Source organism: Neoarius graeffei, chromosome 1, assembly GCF_027579695.1.
Source record: "Neoarius graeffei isolate fNeoGra1 chromosome 1, fNeoGra1.pri, whole genome shotgun sequence".
Classification (NCBI taxonomy): Eukaryota; Metazoa; Chordata; class Actinopteri; order Siluriformes; family Ariidae; genus Neoarius; species Neoarius graeffei.
The window spans coordinates 54661926-54680756 of NC_083569.1; the positions used below are offsets into that span (position 1 = coordinate 54661926).

At 42.1% G+C, this 18831-nt stretch overlaps 1 protein-coding gene across 1 annotated transcript in view; it reads right to left on the reverse strand.

Annotated features, from left to right (window-relative positions):
• Positions 1 to 18831, reverse strand: part of trmt44 (tRNA methyltransferase 44 homolog) — a 58383-nt gene that overhangs the window by 35923 nt on the left and 3629 nt on the right. Inside the window, exons 3-6 of the mRNA XM_060934843.1 lie at positions 8942 to 9161; positions 8637 to 8705; positions 3680 to 3787; positions 3253 to 3324 (exon numbers count right to left, since the gene is read on the reverse strand). Of these exons, the coding sequence (XP_060790826.1) occupies positions 3253 to 3324; positions 3680 to 3787; positions 8637 to 8705; positions 8942 to 9161 (469 nt within the window). The remainder of the gene's footprint in view (positions 1 to 3252; positions 3325 to 3679; positions 3788 to 8636; positions 8706 to 8941; positions 9162 to 18831) is intronic.

An 18831-nucleotide genomic window follows, 5' to 3' on the forward strand; every position in this document is an offset into this window, starting at 1 on the left:
TCCAGGGGAATACCGAGGCATTCCCAGGCCAGCCGAGAGATGTAATCTCTCCAGTGTACCCCGAGTCTGCCCCAGGGTCTCTTCCCGGTGGGGCATGCACAGAGAGCCTCCCTTGGGAGACGTCCAGGGGGCATCCCAACAAGGTGCCCAAACCACCTCAACTGACTCCTTTCGATGTGGAGGAGCAGTGGTTCTACTCTGGGCCTCTCCCGAATGACTGAGCTGCTCACCCTATCTCTAAAAGGGAGAGCCCAGCCACACTGCAGAGAAAACTCATTTTGACTGCTTGTATCCACAATCTCATTTTTTCAGTCACTACCCATAACTCATGACCATAGGTGAGGGTGGGAACGTAGATGGACCAGTAAATTGAGAGCTTTGCCTTTTGGTTCAGCTCTCTCTTCACCACAACAGACCGGTTTAGCATCCGCAACACTGGTGATGCTGCCCCGATCCGTCTGTCCAACTCCTGCTCCCCCCTACCCTCACTCGTGAACAAGACCCCGAGATACTTAAACTCCTCCACTTGAGGCAGCAACTCCCCCCTGACGCAAAGTGGGCACTCCACCCATTTCTGGCTAAGTACCATGGCCTCGGACTTGAAGGTGCTGATCCTCATCCCAGCTGCTTCACACTCAGCTGCAAACCATCCCAGCGCCTGTTGGAGGTCACAGATTGATGAAGCCAACAGGACCACATCATCTGCAAAAAGCAGAGACGCGATCCTGAGGCCACCAAACCGGACACCCTCCACCCCTTGGCTGCGCCTAGAAATTGTCCATAAAAGTTATGAAAAGAACCGGTGACAAAGGGCAGCCCTAGTGGAGTCCCACCTGCACCGGGAACGAGTCTGACTTACTACCACCACTGCGAACCAAACTCCTACTCTGGTCATACAGGGACTGAATGGCCCGCAGCAGTGGGCCCCGGACCCCATACTCCCAAAGCACCCCCCACAGGGCACCATGAGGGACACTGTCGTAAGCCTTCTCCAGATCCACAAAACACAGGTAGGCTGGTTGGACCCTCCAGCACCCTTGTAAGGGTAAAGAGCTGGTCCAGTGTTCCACACCCAGGACGAAAACCACTTTGTTCCTCCAAAATCCAAGGTTCAACTATCGACCGGACTCTTCTCTCCGGCACCCCAGCATAGGCTTTCCCAGGGAGGCTGAGAAGTGTGATCCCCCTATAGTTGGAACACACTCTCTGGTCCCCCTTTTTGAAAAGGGGGACCACCACCCCAGTCTGCCAATCTAGAGGCACTGTCCCCAACCTCCACGCAATGCTGAAGAGGTGTGTCAACCAAGACAGCCCAACAACATCCAGAGCCTTCAGGAACTCAGGGCGAATCTCATCCACCACCAGAGCCTGGCCACCGAGGAGCTTTTTAACCATCTCGGCAACCTCATCGCCCATGATGGGAGAGTCCTCCCAATCGCCCTCAGACTCTGCATCCTCCTCTGACGACATGAAGGTGGAATTGAGGAGATCCTCGAAGTATTCCTTCCACCGCCAGACAATATCCCCAGTTGAGGTCAACAGCACTCCATCCCCAATGCAGACAGTCGGAATAGAGCACTGCTTCCCCCTCCTGAGCCGCCAGGTGGTTTGCCAGAATCTCCTCGAGGCCGACCGAAAGTCACTTTCCATGACCTCACCAAACTCCTCCCACACCCAAGTTTTTGCTTCAGCGACTGCCAGAGCCACGTTCCGCTTGGCCTGTCGGTATCTGTCAGCTGCCTCTGGATACCCACAGACTAACTAAGCCCAATAGGACTCCTTCTTCAGCTTGACGGCTCCCCTCACCACAGGTGTCCACCACTGGGTTTGGGGATTACCGCCACGACAGGCACCAACAACCTTGCAGCCGCAGCTCTGCACGGCCACCTCAGCAATGGAGGTACAGAACATGGTCCACTCGGACTCAATGTCCCCATCCTCCCTCAGTATGCAGTTGAAGCTCTGCCAGAGGTGGCAGTTGAAGATCCGACGGACAGGAGCCTCTGGCAGACGTTCCCAGCATACCCTCACTATACGCTTGGGCCTACCAGGCCTGTCCGGCATCCTCCCCTGCCATCTGATCCAGCTCACCACCAGGTCATGATCAGTTGACAGCTCCGCTCTTCTCTTCACCCGAGTGTCCAAGACATACGGTCACAGATCAGACGGAATGACTACAAAGTCAATCATCGATGTACAGCCTAGGGCATCCTCGTGCCACATGCACTTATGGACACCCTTACGCTCGAACATGGTGTTCGTTATGGACAAACTGTGCATGGCACAGAAGTCCAACAACAGAACAACGCTCAGGCTCAGATCAGGCAGGCCATTCCTCCCAATCACACCCCTCCAGGTCTCACCGTCATTGCCCATGTGTGTTGAAGTCCTCCAGTAAAACAATGGAGTCCCTTCACAGTGCACTGTCTAGCACCCCACTCAAGGACTCCAAGAAGGCCGGGTACTCTGAACTACCACTTGGTGCATAAGTGCAAATGACAGTTAGAGACCATTCTCTGACCCAAAGGCGCAGGGAAACTACCCTCTCGTTCACTGGGGAGAACGCCGATGTTAGCATACCGAACTGGGGGGCTACCAATAGCCCCACCCCTGCCCAGCACCGCTCACCCTTGGCAACTCCAGCTTGGAAGAGAGTCCAACCCCACTCCAGGAAATTGGTTCCAGAGCCCAAGCCATACCTTGAGGTGAGCCCAACTATATCTAGTCAGTACCTCTCAACCTCCCACACAAGCTCAGGCTCCTTCCCTGCCAGAAAGGTGACATTCCATGTCCCAAAAGCCAGTTTTGTCAACCAGGAATCAGTACGCCAGGGCCTCCGCCTTTGGCTGCCACCCGACCCACAATGCACCGGACCCTTACGGCCCCTTCTTTAATGACTTCTTTACAGTCATTAATATGAAATAAGCAAGTTTCACAAAATAGTCACTAGATTTAAGTGTGTAATAAGTTAAAGCATAACCCGTATTTAAAACTACACTAAACTCATGCCAGGGTCACATTATTTAGTTAGCTTAATCATAAACTGATGAAAACTCATGAGTTCTCGTAGGACACAAATGTTTTTCTGAACTAACAGGCTTTACAGATTTCTTGTGTGAATGTTCTTTCAAACAAATAAATCCATTTGTACCCAGTTGATTTATCCATTGACTTATCAACTGGGTACTATTGTCACTTTTTTTTTGAATGAATCATAAACCAACATAGATGCTGGATTTTTAAGTCACTTACCTCTAAGTGTGTATTGGGTCCATACATGTCCCAGATCTTTCGCTTGCGAATGTCAATTCCTTTTCCAGGATGCTGTAAAACAAGAGCCTGTGACTCCTCTAGCCAACAAAATCAGTGACTAATCAGCCCATGCACATCAAGGTTACTGTGTATAATTACGTTTCAGCGTCTGTGTGTGGATGCATGTGAGGGACTGTGAAGGGTATGGATTTCTAATCTGGCGTATGATTAAAAAGGTGAAAGAAAAGCTAGGTGGTTTCATTATCCTCTTCACCTGGCTTCTACCATGTCATTGATTTTCATGCCAAATTAATCTTGGTAGATTAGAAGACCTCAGTGGCAAAGGTCGCTCACAGACTGGATTGAGGGCGTACGGTGCACAGTTTATAATTTAACACCACAACAAATGACAATAACAATGACATACCCCTTCATTGTTTAATATGTGGACAAGCAGGCCATTTCCACAGCCAAGGTCCACGAAAGACTGTTTGGTTATTGTTCCTTTTTCAGCTCTCTCTTCACCCCATAAAACCTGCACAGTGACATTGAACTCAGCTTGAACTCCTTTCAACATCTCACTTGAACATGACATTTTTAAATAACTTACTACAGCGGCGGCTACAGTTAGACAGTCCATAATTATCGACACCTTTTCAGATTTACCAATAAAAAACAATTTTACAAAAGATGAGTTTCAGTTACAACAGTTATTATTGGTTAATTAATCAACCGGAAGACTCCACCACCACCCTTTGGTCTTCTCGTCTGATGACACAGCTCGTTACCTGAGATGGATTTTTTTTTTTTTTTTAGCACAACCAGCAATTTGAGGAAAACCTGGATGTTATCATCACAGGTAAGCATGGTGGAAAGATCATGGACATGTTTATACTTATCAAATTCACAGATATTTCATGATCTGGCGGCACGGTGGTGTAGTGGTTAGCACTGTCGCCTCACAGCAAGAAGGTCCTGGGTTCGAGCCCCGGGGCCGGCGAGGGCCTTTCTGTGTGGGGTTTGCATGTTCTCCCCATGTCCGCGTGGGTTTCCTCCGGGTGCTCCGGTTTCCCCCACAGTCCAAAGACATGCAGGTTAGGTTAACTGGTGACTCTAAATTGACCGTAGGTGTGAATGTGAGTGTGAATGGTTGTCTGTGTCTATGTGTCAGCCCTGTGATGACCTGGCGACTTGTCCAGGGTGTACCCCGCCTTTCGCCCGTAGTCAGCTGGGATAGGCTCCAGCTTGCCTGCGACCCTGTAGAAGGATAAAGCGGCTAGAGATAATGAGATGAGATTTCATGATCTCCATGTCAAAACCTACTTTGTTTCTTACTCTTTCATTTGACAGTCACCATTTTGTATCTAAACACACATTTGAGAAGTCACGTGAGGTGCCAATAATAGTGATCACTTTCACCAGTGTCCACCATTATCGGCACCCTGTGGAATTAAGTGACAATTACAACTATTATGTATCAATCTTTGTGTAACAATGCTGAAGTGGATGAAGTACTTAAAAAAATAAAAGTACTGTGATTTATAATAATTTTTTTCTGATTCATAACAGAATGGAATGATTATAGAGTATTTGGAATCCTATTGCAATAAATAGAATTAGACCAGAATTAAATTCCTTGCATATAAAAAAATTACATGCTTGAAATATTCAGATTTTTCTATTCCAATCGGAAAATATTTTTTTTCAGTTTGTTGTAAATATCTACCACATATTACAATATCAGGAGACATTTTATATTTTGGTTCGAGGAATGACATGCAACCTTTGACCTGGATTTTCATGTAGTTACAATGTCAATTGCCTGTTGACATTTATTGGTAAACTGCTGTAGGGGGGGCTGCCATGCCCGTAGCCATAGCAACCATCTTCCCCCTTTCACAGTACAGTTTGAACACACCAATCTCTGTACTCGACGCCATGTTCTATCCCAGCCCATTCTTCTGACTCCCTGTAATGGTATTGGATACAGACGATACTGGATACCAAATACAGTGACGTCACGACTGCTTTAAACCAGAGGCGGAACTGAAATTCTCTCTCTCTGGCGGTGGATTCCACGTGTCAAAGAGAGAAGCCGATGCATTGGTGCTACAGAAGGACAAAGCACAAAGAACGAGCTATTGATACCGGACCTTTAGCCAAAGTTCAATGTATTTGACCTTCGCAGAGTTGGAATAATAATTGAACCAGTTAGTTACTGCAGCCCACGCAGTATTTCAAAGACAAAAGGCGACCAGATCCCTTTTCCTTTTTTCAACGTCAACGAACTACAAACAAGATTCCTTCCAGATCATCGGATGACCGACGGAACACCGTGGATCTTCAGCCGACGAGCTGTAAAGTAAAGGAACAGAGCTGTTTTCTTCTTAGTCCTGCGCTCCGCACTGTCTTTGGAAGGCTCACTTTCAATCGCTAACAAGAGCGATCTCAGTAAGGCTGGCATCTAGGCAAAATTGTTAGTCTTAATTGTGGCTAGTTAATGTGAAGAGCGTTGTTCATTTGAATTCACTTATGGTTTAAATTTAGGCATTTTGATTCACATGAAAGTCGGTCTTAGACTGCGTGTTGTTTAATTTACTTTGTTTACTATCTGTATTTAGTTAGATCGTGCATGCTCCCTCTCTCTCTCTTTTTGAATGAATGAATGAATGAATGAATGAATGAATTTATTTATTTCGAACATGTATAAAAATGTATGTAACTATTTATACATACAAAAGAAAGAAAATGAAAAAAAGTGACAAAAAAAGAATAAATAAAATAATATAAAGAGCTAATACATTACAATACACCGCACATTGTTCGAAAAAGGAGTGGGAAGAAGTACAATACTTTTTTTAATTTCCCACCCCTTTTTAACTACCCCGAAATCCAAACTACATTAATACACTTATAAAAATATATACCACATATACACTTCATGATTATCCATATAAATATATAATTACAAAAATAAATATATACTACATACCATATCCATATCCATATATATATACATATACACATAACTATCTATATAAATATATAATTACAAAAAAAAAATATCTACTACATACTTATCCCTGTAAATATGAAGATATCTATCCCCATAAATAAATATATACCATATACTAAGCTAGTTCTAATATAACAATCAACCCTATTCTATTTATCCCTCATCATCCTCCATTAACATATTTCCTCTGCAATATACTTGTTTAAAAATATTTTTTTGTACCTTTTTTTAAACAGATTTATATTTGCACTTTGTTTTATTTCTGTCTCCAGTCTGTTCCATAAAGTCACCCCACAGCTCGATACGCACATGCTTTTCATATTTGTTCGAACCTTTGGTTTTTTAAAATTTAGGTCTCCCCTTAGATTATATCCCCCCTCTCTCTCACTGAACATTCCTTGTATATTTTTTGGCAATAGATTATTTCTTGCTTTGTACATTATTTGTGCTGTTCTGTTTTTAACTCCCTCCGTCGTACTCCATTCCTCAACATTGGGATTTCAGGAGTTTGGGTTTAAGGCCTAGCCGAGACTAGTTTAAACCACAGATTCCTTTGTTGTTCTTGTTTTTTTGCATGCTTTTTCTGTGCTGACCATCCCCCTTTGGGCGCGACTGGCACAGAATTCGCATTCCATACACACTCTTACACACACACACACACGCATGATTTCCCGATCACATTTTAACATCCACTCGCCCCTACACTGTAACACTGGCTATAGCTCATTACTTCTGATCACCATTCGTGCCTTAATTATCATATACAGTACTGATTCTTACTTGTATATATTGTATCACCATTTATACTGAATTATTCCTTGGCCGCTATTGTTGCTATATCTGATCAGTATTAGTTTGCTAATTCATGTCAGCTATTTCAATAAATGGTATCTTTGGAATAAACTGTGTCCTGTTTATTGTTACAATATTCACTGAGTGCCAGCCTCTGCCAAGAAAAGCATTCCAATTGCCTTCACCCATTTGGTATATGAATGTTATAGACCGATACATAACAGAGTAAATGTATTACATTAGAGCTATAATACTCACTAAACTACAGCAACATCACCACCAAGCTATTCCAGTGATTTTAACAGCTTAGCTATAAAACTATTAGACACTTGAATTAATGATTAATGAATTTATGAGACTGATTCCTTTTTATATGAGACTGATCTGATATAAGCCTATTGCACCTACACGACAAAACTAGAAATTAATACAAACAACGAATAATTAACAAAATGTGATCTACGAAAATACTTAAAGTGGGCAGAAAGTGGGACAAAAAGATTTTCTGACAGGTTAAACATTACCAGTTCATTTGTTCACAAACAGTAGAATTACTTCCTCATTTACGTAAACACCGACATCTATATATTAATATAAAAGATATTTTGCATTAAATATAAGTCTACACTACCGTTCAAAAGTTTGGGGTCACTCAGACAATTTTGTGTTTTCCATGAAAAGTCACACTTTTATTTCCCACCATAAGTTGTAAAATGAATAGAAAATATAGTCAAGACATTTTTCTGGCCATTTTGAGCATTTAATCGACCCCACAAATGTGATGCTCCAGAAACTCAATCTGCTCAAAGGAAGGTCAGTTTTATAGCTTCTCTAAAGAGCTCAACTGTTTTCAGCTGTGCTAACATGATTGTACAAGGGTTTTCTAATCATCCATTAGCCTTCTGAGGCAATGAGCAAACACATTGTACCATTAGAACACTGGAGTGAGAGTTGCTGGAAATGGGCCTCTATACACCTATGGAGATATTGCACCAAAAACCACACATTTGCAGCTAGAAGAGTCATTTACCACATTAGCAATGTATAGAGTGGATTTCTGATTAGTTTAAAGTGATCTTCATTGAAAAGAACAGTGCTTTTCTTTCAAAAATAAGGACATTTCAAAGTGACCCCAAACTTTTGAACGGTAGTGTATGTCAAACAAATTTTAAATAAAAACTATGTTTTGCTCACTTAATACCACATACCGATTATTTTTTTAAATAAATAATCATCTGAGTGTTGATAATTTTGGAACGGCCTCGATAACTGTGGACAAAGGTGTTGATACTTGTGGAATGGTATCACGTGATCTGATACGCTAAGTAATCAGGAATCAACTCGTTTTTCCCCCCCCAAGTTTGAGCAATTATTCACGCACAATTTACATATTGAAAGTCTTTTCCACTTTTGCAATGGCCAAAAGATTGTTAAGGTGTCGATAATTGTAGCTGCCGCTCTTCTAACTTATACAAGCATTACAACCTCAAGTTGTGCTATGGAAACGTACTTGTATAAGTCGAACTTTTTTACCAACACAACACAGTGGAAAAATTAAAAATGAGATTAAACTTACAAGAAGATATGTCGCAATAGCAACATCTTCAAAGACAAATTTCTCAGGATCAGTCACTTCAGGCCAGACCTACAACACAGGTATATTAACTGTACACATAAGCATTTTTTTTTAACTGCAAACTGCACTTTAAGACAAAATTACAGCATGGTCGCCCTTTGCTACCCTGCAATCAACTAAAAGTCAGACAATCTATAAATCATTTTCAGCATTAAACTGTACAAAACATTTGTTCGACAAGCACAGCTCAAAAATCTAATTCTAAATGACAAAATTACAAACTAATCAGATCAGCAGTTCTTTACCTTGACCAACTCTTTGTATTTGTTTTTCAGCTGCTGGTAGAGTATGCTGTACTTCTCGACAGGAATGAGAGACAGAGTGCTCTTGAACTCCGTGGCTTTGCTTTCTTCGGCCCAGCGTGCTAGTTTAGGGAGAAGCTCTGAGGTCAGCCAGGTGAGTTTGGGGTAGGCCACGCCATCACTATACCACTGCTCAGGTCTCAGGGCATGAAGAGACAGTATCCTAAGCAAGACATGAATATACAATTAACGGTCTAATAATAATGCTGCAGACGCAGGGTTATAACAGGGTTACACAATACAGCAACTGTTAATTGGCTCTGCAACACTGGTGTTTGCAATACTGATAGTCAGGAAGACGGAGTGTGCACATGAAGTTATATTCCTGCTGTGAACCTTCAACAATGTTTAGTTTTTCTAGAAAAGTAGATATGTGTTTCTGGAGGGATTTTTTTTAATAAACCACACGTTTTTAATGCAATGCAGAGCAAATTGTAAATCGAATACATAGTAACATTATCATAATCGTTAAATACACCTCTACTGATCATCATACCATTTTGAGTATCCTTTTAATAACTCTGCCTGCTCTCTGCAAGCTTCTCTTTACAAGTTACGGGAAACAGTAAACACAGACTGGCCAGAAACATCAGTGGATGTCCATTTACATAGGTCAATCTGGCCTCATCATCCATCCATCCATCCATCCATAATTGCTTATCCTGTTCTACAGGGTTGTGGGCAAGCTGGAGCCTATTTATGCTGACTACGGGCGAAAGGCGGGGTACACCCTGGACAAGTCACTAGATCATCACAGGGCTGACGCAGACACAAACAACCATTCACACTCACACCTACGGTCAATTTAGAGTCACCAGTTAACCTAACCTGCATGTCTTTGGACTGTGGGGGAAACTGGAGCACCCGGAGGAAACCCACGCGGACACGGGGAGAACATGCAAACTCCTGGCCTTATCATTTCTGTCCCAAATGGTCCATAAGTAGATGTTGTTTTTGGTTCTGTGAGGAACTGCAGTGGCTGCTGGAAAAAGTGTGATGGGGGTCATTTCACCGAGAAATCTTCCCGGAAGACCGAGCTGCGATCTCAGAGCGTGGCTTGGTCGCCGCAGGTCGTACACAGTCGACGGTTGACCGAGGGTTGGTCACGCCTTGGTCTTCCGTGGTTGCACGTGGTCAAGGAATGGTCTCCCCAACAAAGAGATCGTAGCTCGGTTTTTTGACGCCAGAAAACTGAGCCTCGACCTAAAAGTCGCACAGAGAGCGTCGAAAGAGCGAACAAGGTCGAGGAAAGGATGCATTGGTCGAGACACAATCAAGGCTAGAACAGGGATGAGTGATGCTCAGTCTTCTTCTTGTGCTGCTCAGCCCGTCCTCGACACTCACTCGATCCGTGCGATCTAGCTTCACTCTTTTGCATTCAAGCCTCGCTCCGTGCAACCTGTCCCAGACCTTCCCTAGACCCGTACGCTCCCTATTCTTCCCATGGGCACGATTGGATTCTAAAGAGGATTAAGGTGCGACCTACTTCAACCAATAAAGATCGACCATCGCTTAAGTTGTGACCTACCTTCGCCTAATCCTATTAAAAGTTACGCGTACTGAATGTCATATAAATAGGGCGCATAAATAGGGCACATAAAGAGGATTAAGGTGCGACCTACTTCAACCAATAAAGATCGACCATCGCTTAAGTTGCGACCTATCTTTGCCTAATCCGATTAAGCTACGCCTACTGAACGTCATATAAATAGGGTGCAATAGCATGATGCAGAGCGATTGGGTCCATGTTGTCCCTTCGGAGGCTGGTCAAAAACTGGTCGGCCACCGATCACCAGGCCTTTTTATACGGTCACAGTGGGTCGCACGCAAATCTGGGCGACCGTGACAAATTTGCGTGTAGCTCAGGCGAGAATCTGTCTAGAAAAGATTGAGAATTGAGTGTACAGAGCGAGGCTAGAACGTTTATATCGCAGGCTAAATCGTATTGATTGATGGTACGTTGCAACTCGTACGTAGCTAGATCGGCCAAGATTGAGCCTTGATCGGCCGAGGTCGCGCACTTGCGAGGATAGATTGCCGAGAGATCAACGCTATGTCGCAGATTGGTCGAACAGAACGAGCCTTGGTCATGTTAAGATCGTATCAGATCAAGTGGATAGACGCAAGTTAGGACGCAGGTAGAGTGTACACATCGAAGGTCGAACGAGAGAACATCGAACATAGAGCGTACACAGAAAATAATGGGTTTAAGTCGCACGGATTTTGCCCGCGACTACGGGAAAACATAGCTGCGATCATAGTCGCGCGTGGTCACGTGCGATTTTTCCAGATCCTACTCGTTGAAATGAGGGGCATACAGTGTGAAAATCATTACAGAAAATGTCTCAATAAATCACCAGGAATCGCATTAACACAGAAATTGTGCATTTTTATGCACAAAAATATATGTTCAGAATTTTAATGCGCTCTGGGATGCAGGGCTCCAACTTGATTTTTTCCCCCTGATTGCCTTGGCAAGTCTGTTAGATTATGTTGTTTAACAAACAAAGCAAAAGTGAACACGATGAAAAGGTCACAACATCGTGGTCGCCATTTAGACCCCTTGCACTGACATCGCACTTATGTTAGCAACCATTGTTACCTTTGTCCTGGGGAACCAGCGAACTGTTTACATACAGTACTGAAGACAAGCGATATTGAAGACGTTAGATGTCTGTAGTTCGAAGAAAGCTACAGCTAAAAAAGCTTTACTACTGGATTAGAGTCAGAAAGCAGCAAAGGATAGATATACGTGGAATGTAGACTTTGTTAGTGGTTATGATTCGAACAAAATTCCTCGAAACGACTGGAGTGATTATGTAGATGTGTGGCCTAGTGTTACCTACACAGATGCTGGAATGTACCTTCTCATTGCATTTTCTCTGTTTTAATTTTAAAAAATTATCATTTGCTGGAAGAGAAGAGCAGGGAGGATTGAGAATCGAGCGGCTGTGGTTTGTTTACACTTTATAGTAATTCTTGTAATGTCCTACCAACCACTGCAAAAAGCCCCAAAATACCTTATCATCTGGGCAAAAACGATACAGGATTTATCTTGTAGTGTCCTGATCCCCAGATCTTTAACCCAGCCACATATAAAAAGTTGTACTCCTCCATACTCTTCCAGGTTTTCATCCATGTGTCCGTGTAGAACGATGTCTGCAGCACCAGGCAGTTTGAGATGTCGGGGAACTCGATGGATAGATAATTTTTCAAATCATTGGAAAAATCCTTTTTTACTAGCGTGTAAGGATCCCATCGCAAAGAGCAACTTTCTGAAGGTATCTTGACCGTGCATTGGCCTCTAAACTGCAAAAATAGTCGGAGACGGTTCTTTCACTAGTTCTTTGCATAACAGCAGCCAAATCGGTTTGTTTAACCACCACTTCATTCACCGGAAATAAACTCGCAAACAAAAGTCATGTGGCTGAATACAAGCTATACGCTCTTCCAGTCTAACCACTCGCAAAGAATGACCGAAAAACCTTTAACTGCATGGATTGTCAATGAAAAAAAATGGCAAGATCGTGGCCACACACCGCAACTGTATGGCAAAAAAAAATTATATATTTTGTTCCTCTGACTGTTAGATATAAAAATACATGAAACATTTGGGACCTACAAAAAAATGCCAGGAACCCCAATTTGGCCAGTCATGAAAAATCCCAGAATGAAAGATCTTAGCTCCATTCCTGATCACAGCAACCAAGCAACAAACAAAGACAGATCATGCGAGATGGATAAAAAGGACCATCTCCGGCAAAATGTTTTTCAAATGGGTGTTAGTTCCTGTTCAAGAGATATAAACTGGAAAAGTGTCAATGAGGTTGCACTTAAAGCGGTGCTTCATGACGAAGTTTGACGAAGTCCTTTTCCCTTATCAGTCTACTTTTAGTTGGCCATATTCTGTTTCAATTTACCTGCTTGTTATATCATTTTTTGTTTGTTTGTTTGTTTGACCTAAAGTTTGACATATTGTATATGACCCCAACATTTATAAAAACAAACTTTAAAAGCTTTAACGTTGGCTGAGATCTAATGTCAGAAAAATATTTTTTTTCAAATAACTGAAATGTTTTTGTAATCAAAGAAGACGTGTGATGGTGTTGAGTGGGTGCTGAGTTCATGTGCAAGCTCACATGCATCATCACATAAAATGTCTGTTAATCGTCTGGGAAAATCTTTCAAATCCAGTCCAGCATTTGAGGCCATATTGGTCCTGAAATTGATACACAGTACTGAATCAGTACATTCTTAGAGGAAGCCATGGCCTAATAGCTAGAGAAGCAGTTTTGGGACCAAAAAGTTGAGGTTGCTGGTTCGATTCCCTGGACCAACATAAATGGCACCTAACCCTTAACTGCTCCCTAGGCTGCTCTGGGTGTGCTGTACGTATGTCGCTCTGGATAAGAGTGTCTGCTAAATGCATGTAATGTAATGTAATATGAAAGGAACCAAGATGTAAAGAAGGATGTTTGTCAGGGCTGAACATTAAGGACTGCCCGATTGCCCGGGGCAAGTGAAACACACATTCGGGCAAGTGGGATATGTCCCTGACATGTCTCATTCCAACCGGGTAAGTTGGAATGAGCATATATTACAAATTAGCACCACAAAAATTAGGCTTTTTGATCTTTTATTTCAGTTCCTAAAAGCGTCCCTTGCTACGTATCCGCCATTATGTCTTGGCTGTTTTTTTAGTCTCAATTTCATTTACTGCTTTGCAAGTTATTTTATATACCCCTGCTGTTGTAGTATGGTACGCATACTATTTATAGACCCCTTGTGCATGACGTCACGCATCACGTGATAATTACAGCTGGGGTCAGACAAACACCGTCTTTCACGCAAGCAAGGCTTAATCTGTCTTCAATATGGTTAATTTTTGCACTGTTTTTGCTTGTTCAAACAGAGAAATAGATAAAAGGCATTACCGTCTCCCCGCTATCAAGGAAAAAGTAAAAACAAAATAAACTCCTGTGCACGCAGTTCCCAGGATTAAATGTATTTTCCACAGACATATTTATTTACTCACTTTACTCAAATGCAAAGTAAAATGGCAGTAAATCATCTTTCTTTTCTTGCGTATTGCATCATGAGGCGTTCCTGGCTTGTAAATCTCTTATTTTCGGTGCATGACACATTCACGCAGCTGAGCATGCTATGAATTAACAACGACAACGGTCTGCAGTGGCGGCTACACAATTACACACTCAGCGAACATTTCTCCATTTGTGTATGCAAATACACTCCAACCACTCAGTTTGGGTTCATTTACAACCAACGGTGTCTTTTGATGCCAGCACGTAATTGAACGAGAGAAGACTGGTTTACCGGAGACAAAATAAGCGTCATCTCTGCTTCTGTTCCCTCCGACACACTACTGCCTCCGCCGAGTGCGCGCGCACACACACCGCATGTCGGGGGCACGGATGAGTTACTCTCCCTTACTCTGCGCATGCGCCGTGCAGCACAAAAAAAAATGGCAGCCACCATGAAGGAAGGAGATCCGGAGTTTTCAAACATTTGCTTAGGTGTGAAATCGCAAAATGGTATTCTAGCGAACAACAAAATAGTAAAGATTCAGAAAAAACAAATCATTCAGTGATCATTTTAATAGTGTAATTTCATCCGAACACGGGCGATTGCTCTAAGACAACGAGGGAGGCTCAGCCTCCTCTAAAAATGACGAACATCGTGTAGGATGAATTGTGCTAGGCTTATGTTATAGCCGACCTTATAACATTGCTATTTCAGATCCAGAATCATAGAAATATATGTGCTCAACCCACTACAGTGCGAAATCATTCCGTTATAACTTTAATGTGTGCGTGAGTTTTCCCCCCTCGTGACAGCGCGATGCAGCCCAGCCTCAGTGCACTTCAATGGCATTTGGGAGCTATGCGCTTTTCAATCTCAAAATGCAAGATGGTTATTGGACAAATACTGCGAAAATGCCCACCCACGGACTCCCAGCCTCACATGGGAGGGACATGGCAAAGCTTTCCGCGAGGAGACTGGTGATTGGTGAAAGCGGCCGGATATTTTCTTTGATTGACAGCTCGTTTCAAATATAGACAGGCAGCGGTGAATCTCAGTTCAGTCCCATGTGGAATCGCAAGTGCTGTGGTGTATTGTAAGCTTACATTTCGATTTCATTCATTACATACGGTTTCTACCAGCGTTTTTAGTTTGTATATATTTTCATTGTAAATAAAGTGTAAATATAGTGTTGTCAAGTTTGCTATCTTAGTTCCAGAAATTTCGTTTATTTGAGTGACTGAACTTGAACTTGAGGGGGCTAGTCAGCTAGCAAGAAAGCTGCGCACGGATGCCAAGCATTGCTGATTTAATTTTGGTGAAGCCATTTGCCAGTCTTCCTTTCGAGGAAAAAATTAAAATTAAAGAGCAGGGTAGACCAACACCTCAAATTGACTTGGTGAAAAAGGTAGGGAATAATATTCGTTCCTTTCAGCTCTCCTGGTACGAGAAAGTGAATTGGCTAACAGCAAGTGACCCACATCAACAACAGTAAATAGGCTACTTTAGTAATATGTCATGGATGGACCAAAAATATAGAATCTATTTAAAATGTTTATGCTGAGTATATTATACTGGAATATATATTTTTCTGGATATGAATTAAACACCGCTACAATTTGGAAAACATTTTTAAACAAAAACACAGCCGAGAACATTTCACACTACAGACCTGGATTAAAAGTGAAGGGTTATCAAAATTGTCAATAAAACATTTCTCAGTCAAAATGAGTAAAATATAGGGAAAGTGTCATTGAATGAAATGTGTGGCACCCAGCTCTATGTTTGGCTCCCCAAGGTCAGTGCTTGTGCCTATTCCAGAACACTCTGCTGTTACTGCTGAGGTTCCTGACAAAGAGCTGCTTTCAATAATGATCAATTTTTAAACAACATGCCACAATTTTAAAATATAAAATGTTAAAATATACCCCCCCCAACACCACCATCATGTATATTGGACAGTAGGCTAATAGGCCAAAAGAACCTGTTATTTCACAGTTTGTGACCCTGCCAACAATCAGCCAGATCAGAGGCAAGAGTATGAGCAAAACTGATGTGTTTTTTCTTTTAAAATCTGGAAATATCGTAACCGACCAGCCTCCCCTGTTTGAAAGACTACCAGCTGCCACTGCATCCGAACTAGGCCTAACGGTCGATTTAGAACTACAAAAAGTCCGTGTGTCGGACATTTTAAGTACCTTTGTAAAAGTTTTGCAAATGTTGCAGTCAGCATTTAAAATGCTAACTTAAAGTTTTTGTACAAGTTTCAGTTGATTAAACCGTCATATTTTATTAAATGTGTCTGCTTTTGTAATAAAGTACTGAAAGAAAAAGCAAACAGCATTGCGATTTCTTATCCATCCATTAAAAAAAAAAAAATCCCTCCCTCCTGACTGAAAATTTTTTTGCTCACCCAGTGGACAGGAAACGGATTTTTTTTAAGGATGGCCTATCTGTATTTTTTTGTTGTTATATCATTCACCTCTAGGTTTTTAAAAAAACGTGCTGCGTCATGACAGACCAGCTGCATTGATTCAGTTACAAGTTGCCAGGCCTGTATAAAACACCCACAACCTATAAACTAAACAATAATTTTAAACTCAAACATTATCCTGTCTGTCATGACGCAGTGCGTTTTTTTTTTTTTTAAACCTAGAGGTGAATGATATAACAAAAACAAAAAAACCGATATATAAATATTCTCAAACACAATACTGTTAAAGTCTTGGCACCCTATTGTTTTCTTCATACAAACTTTGTTATAGATTTCTATTTTAATGATTTCTACATTATCGAGTAATGAACCTACAGTCTGAGAGAGTTCTACACAAACACACTGAACTTTATAGCAGCTGCACGCATGTGAAATGGAAATAAATTGACTAAGGCAAATCGGCTTGACCGTAATGAAAGAGCCATGCTTTTATGGATGTGCAATGTCAAAAGAGGAATACGAATTAGCACGTCTTCTCTTCTGCAGATGCTGAACCTCTGTCGTCTTGACACTGTCCTCAGACGCAATCGTCTCCGTTGGTTTGGACATGTCCAGCGTAGTAATTCTTGGATCGACAGATGTACTACCCTGGAAGTTGAAGGCGTGAACAACCATAGCCAACCTCGAAAAAGCTGGAAGGAATCTGTCCATATTGACTTGAAGCTATGGAATATCGCAGAGGAGGCAACTCAAGACCGTGCTGAATGGAGAGCTCTGCTGAAGACTGCTAGGTCATACACACGTCTGATGCGTCAACTGACTCAAAACGGATAGTGAGTGAGTGAGGGAGGAAAAACTATTTTGGATAAAATTGTTATTGTCTGTTACAATTAAAAAGTAACCGATCACCAAACTTAAAAGTAAACTTAAATCAATAACCAAACTTCAACTCAATGTGTGATCTTCATTTTATGTTGCAATTCACAACTATTCTAAAAGTAGTACTCCCGGGGCTCCCTCATGCCTGCGTTACCTTCTAGCTCTCCCCTTTTAGTTATGTTTTATAGTTTGTTTTGCTGGAGTCCCTGCTTGTACTCAGCGCAAAATGTATACTGTTCCTATTTATTCAGGTGACATTGTGCATACCTAACAACTGGTGTTCTCTCTCTCTCTCTCTCTCTCCCCCCCCCCAAACAAAAATCTGTCCCTCTGAGTTACATGTTGGTCCTGAGATCGAGATGCTGACCTCTTCTGCTCCTCGGACCTGCCTGATCCATCCTGGTGCCCTGTGTCTGGTTGGAGTCTCATCACATCGCTCCTGTGGAGGACGGCCCCATGTGGACACTTGAAAGTTACACCTGGAGGACGCTCTGGACTCTTACAGTAATGCTTTTATGGCTGAGGACTACAGTTGACTTGCTAACTTTAGGACTGCAGTTGTCAAGAACAGTTTTGCACTCAAGTTTCCATCAATGAAGAGTTTATAACATCAACGAAACTGACTTCATGTTAAAACTGTTAATATTATAGTCATGTTGTCTGTCGTTGCCCAGATGAGGAGGGTTCCCTTTTGAGTCTGGTTCCTCTCGAGGTTTCTTCCTCGTGTCGTCTGAGGGAGTTTTTCCTTGCCACCGTCGCCACAGGCTTGCTCATTGGGGATAGATTAGGGATAAAATTAGCTCATGTTTAAAGTCGCTCAAATTCTGTAAAGCTGCTTTGGGACAATGTTTATTGTTAAAAGCGCTATACAAATAAACTTGACTTCTCGCAAAATAGGGGGAAAGTGATAATATTGGGGGGCAAGTGGAAATTAACCCCCACTTTCCCCCCAGGGCAAGTGGGTTTAAAAGTTAATGTCAAGCCGTGTTTGTCTTTCTCATCAGGGGCCCGGTATATATGTGGGTCCGTCTCAGAAACCGGTCTCTCATTTGGGACATTATGGTCAAAAAACACATTTTCTAATTTTACTATTTTTTTGCATTTACCTAACACTCGATGTTTCTTTTGTCATGTTTAATAAGAATAAAGATACTGTCTTGCTTTATCTGGCCTCCACTGTGGAAAATTTTTGATTTACAATTCAAATGCTTTTGTAAAATTGATTTCCATATAAAATAACTCGATCATGAAGAATTAAAGCCCCTCCTTCACAGATGAGTGAAAATATTGAATAAATTTCCTCTTTTTGATTGTTTGGGTTAAAAATGCCAAGTTATGATGACGGAATTGATTATTCACTTAAATATGAATAATATGATACATTTTGGGTATTTGATATGGTGAAATAGGACACAATGGAAAAATCAAGAACACACCGGAAAGATGAGAATAACGGTGCTGGTAAAAGAACAGTGACTGT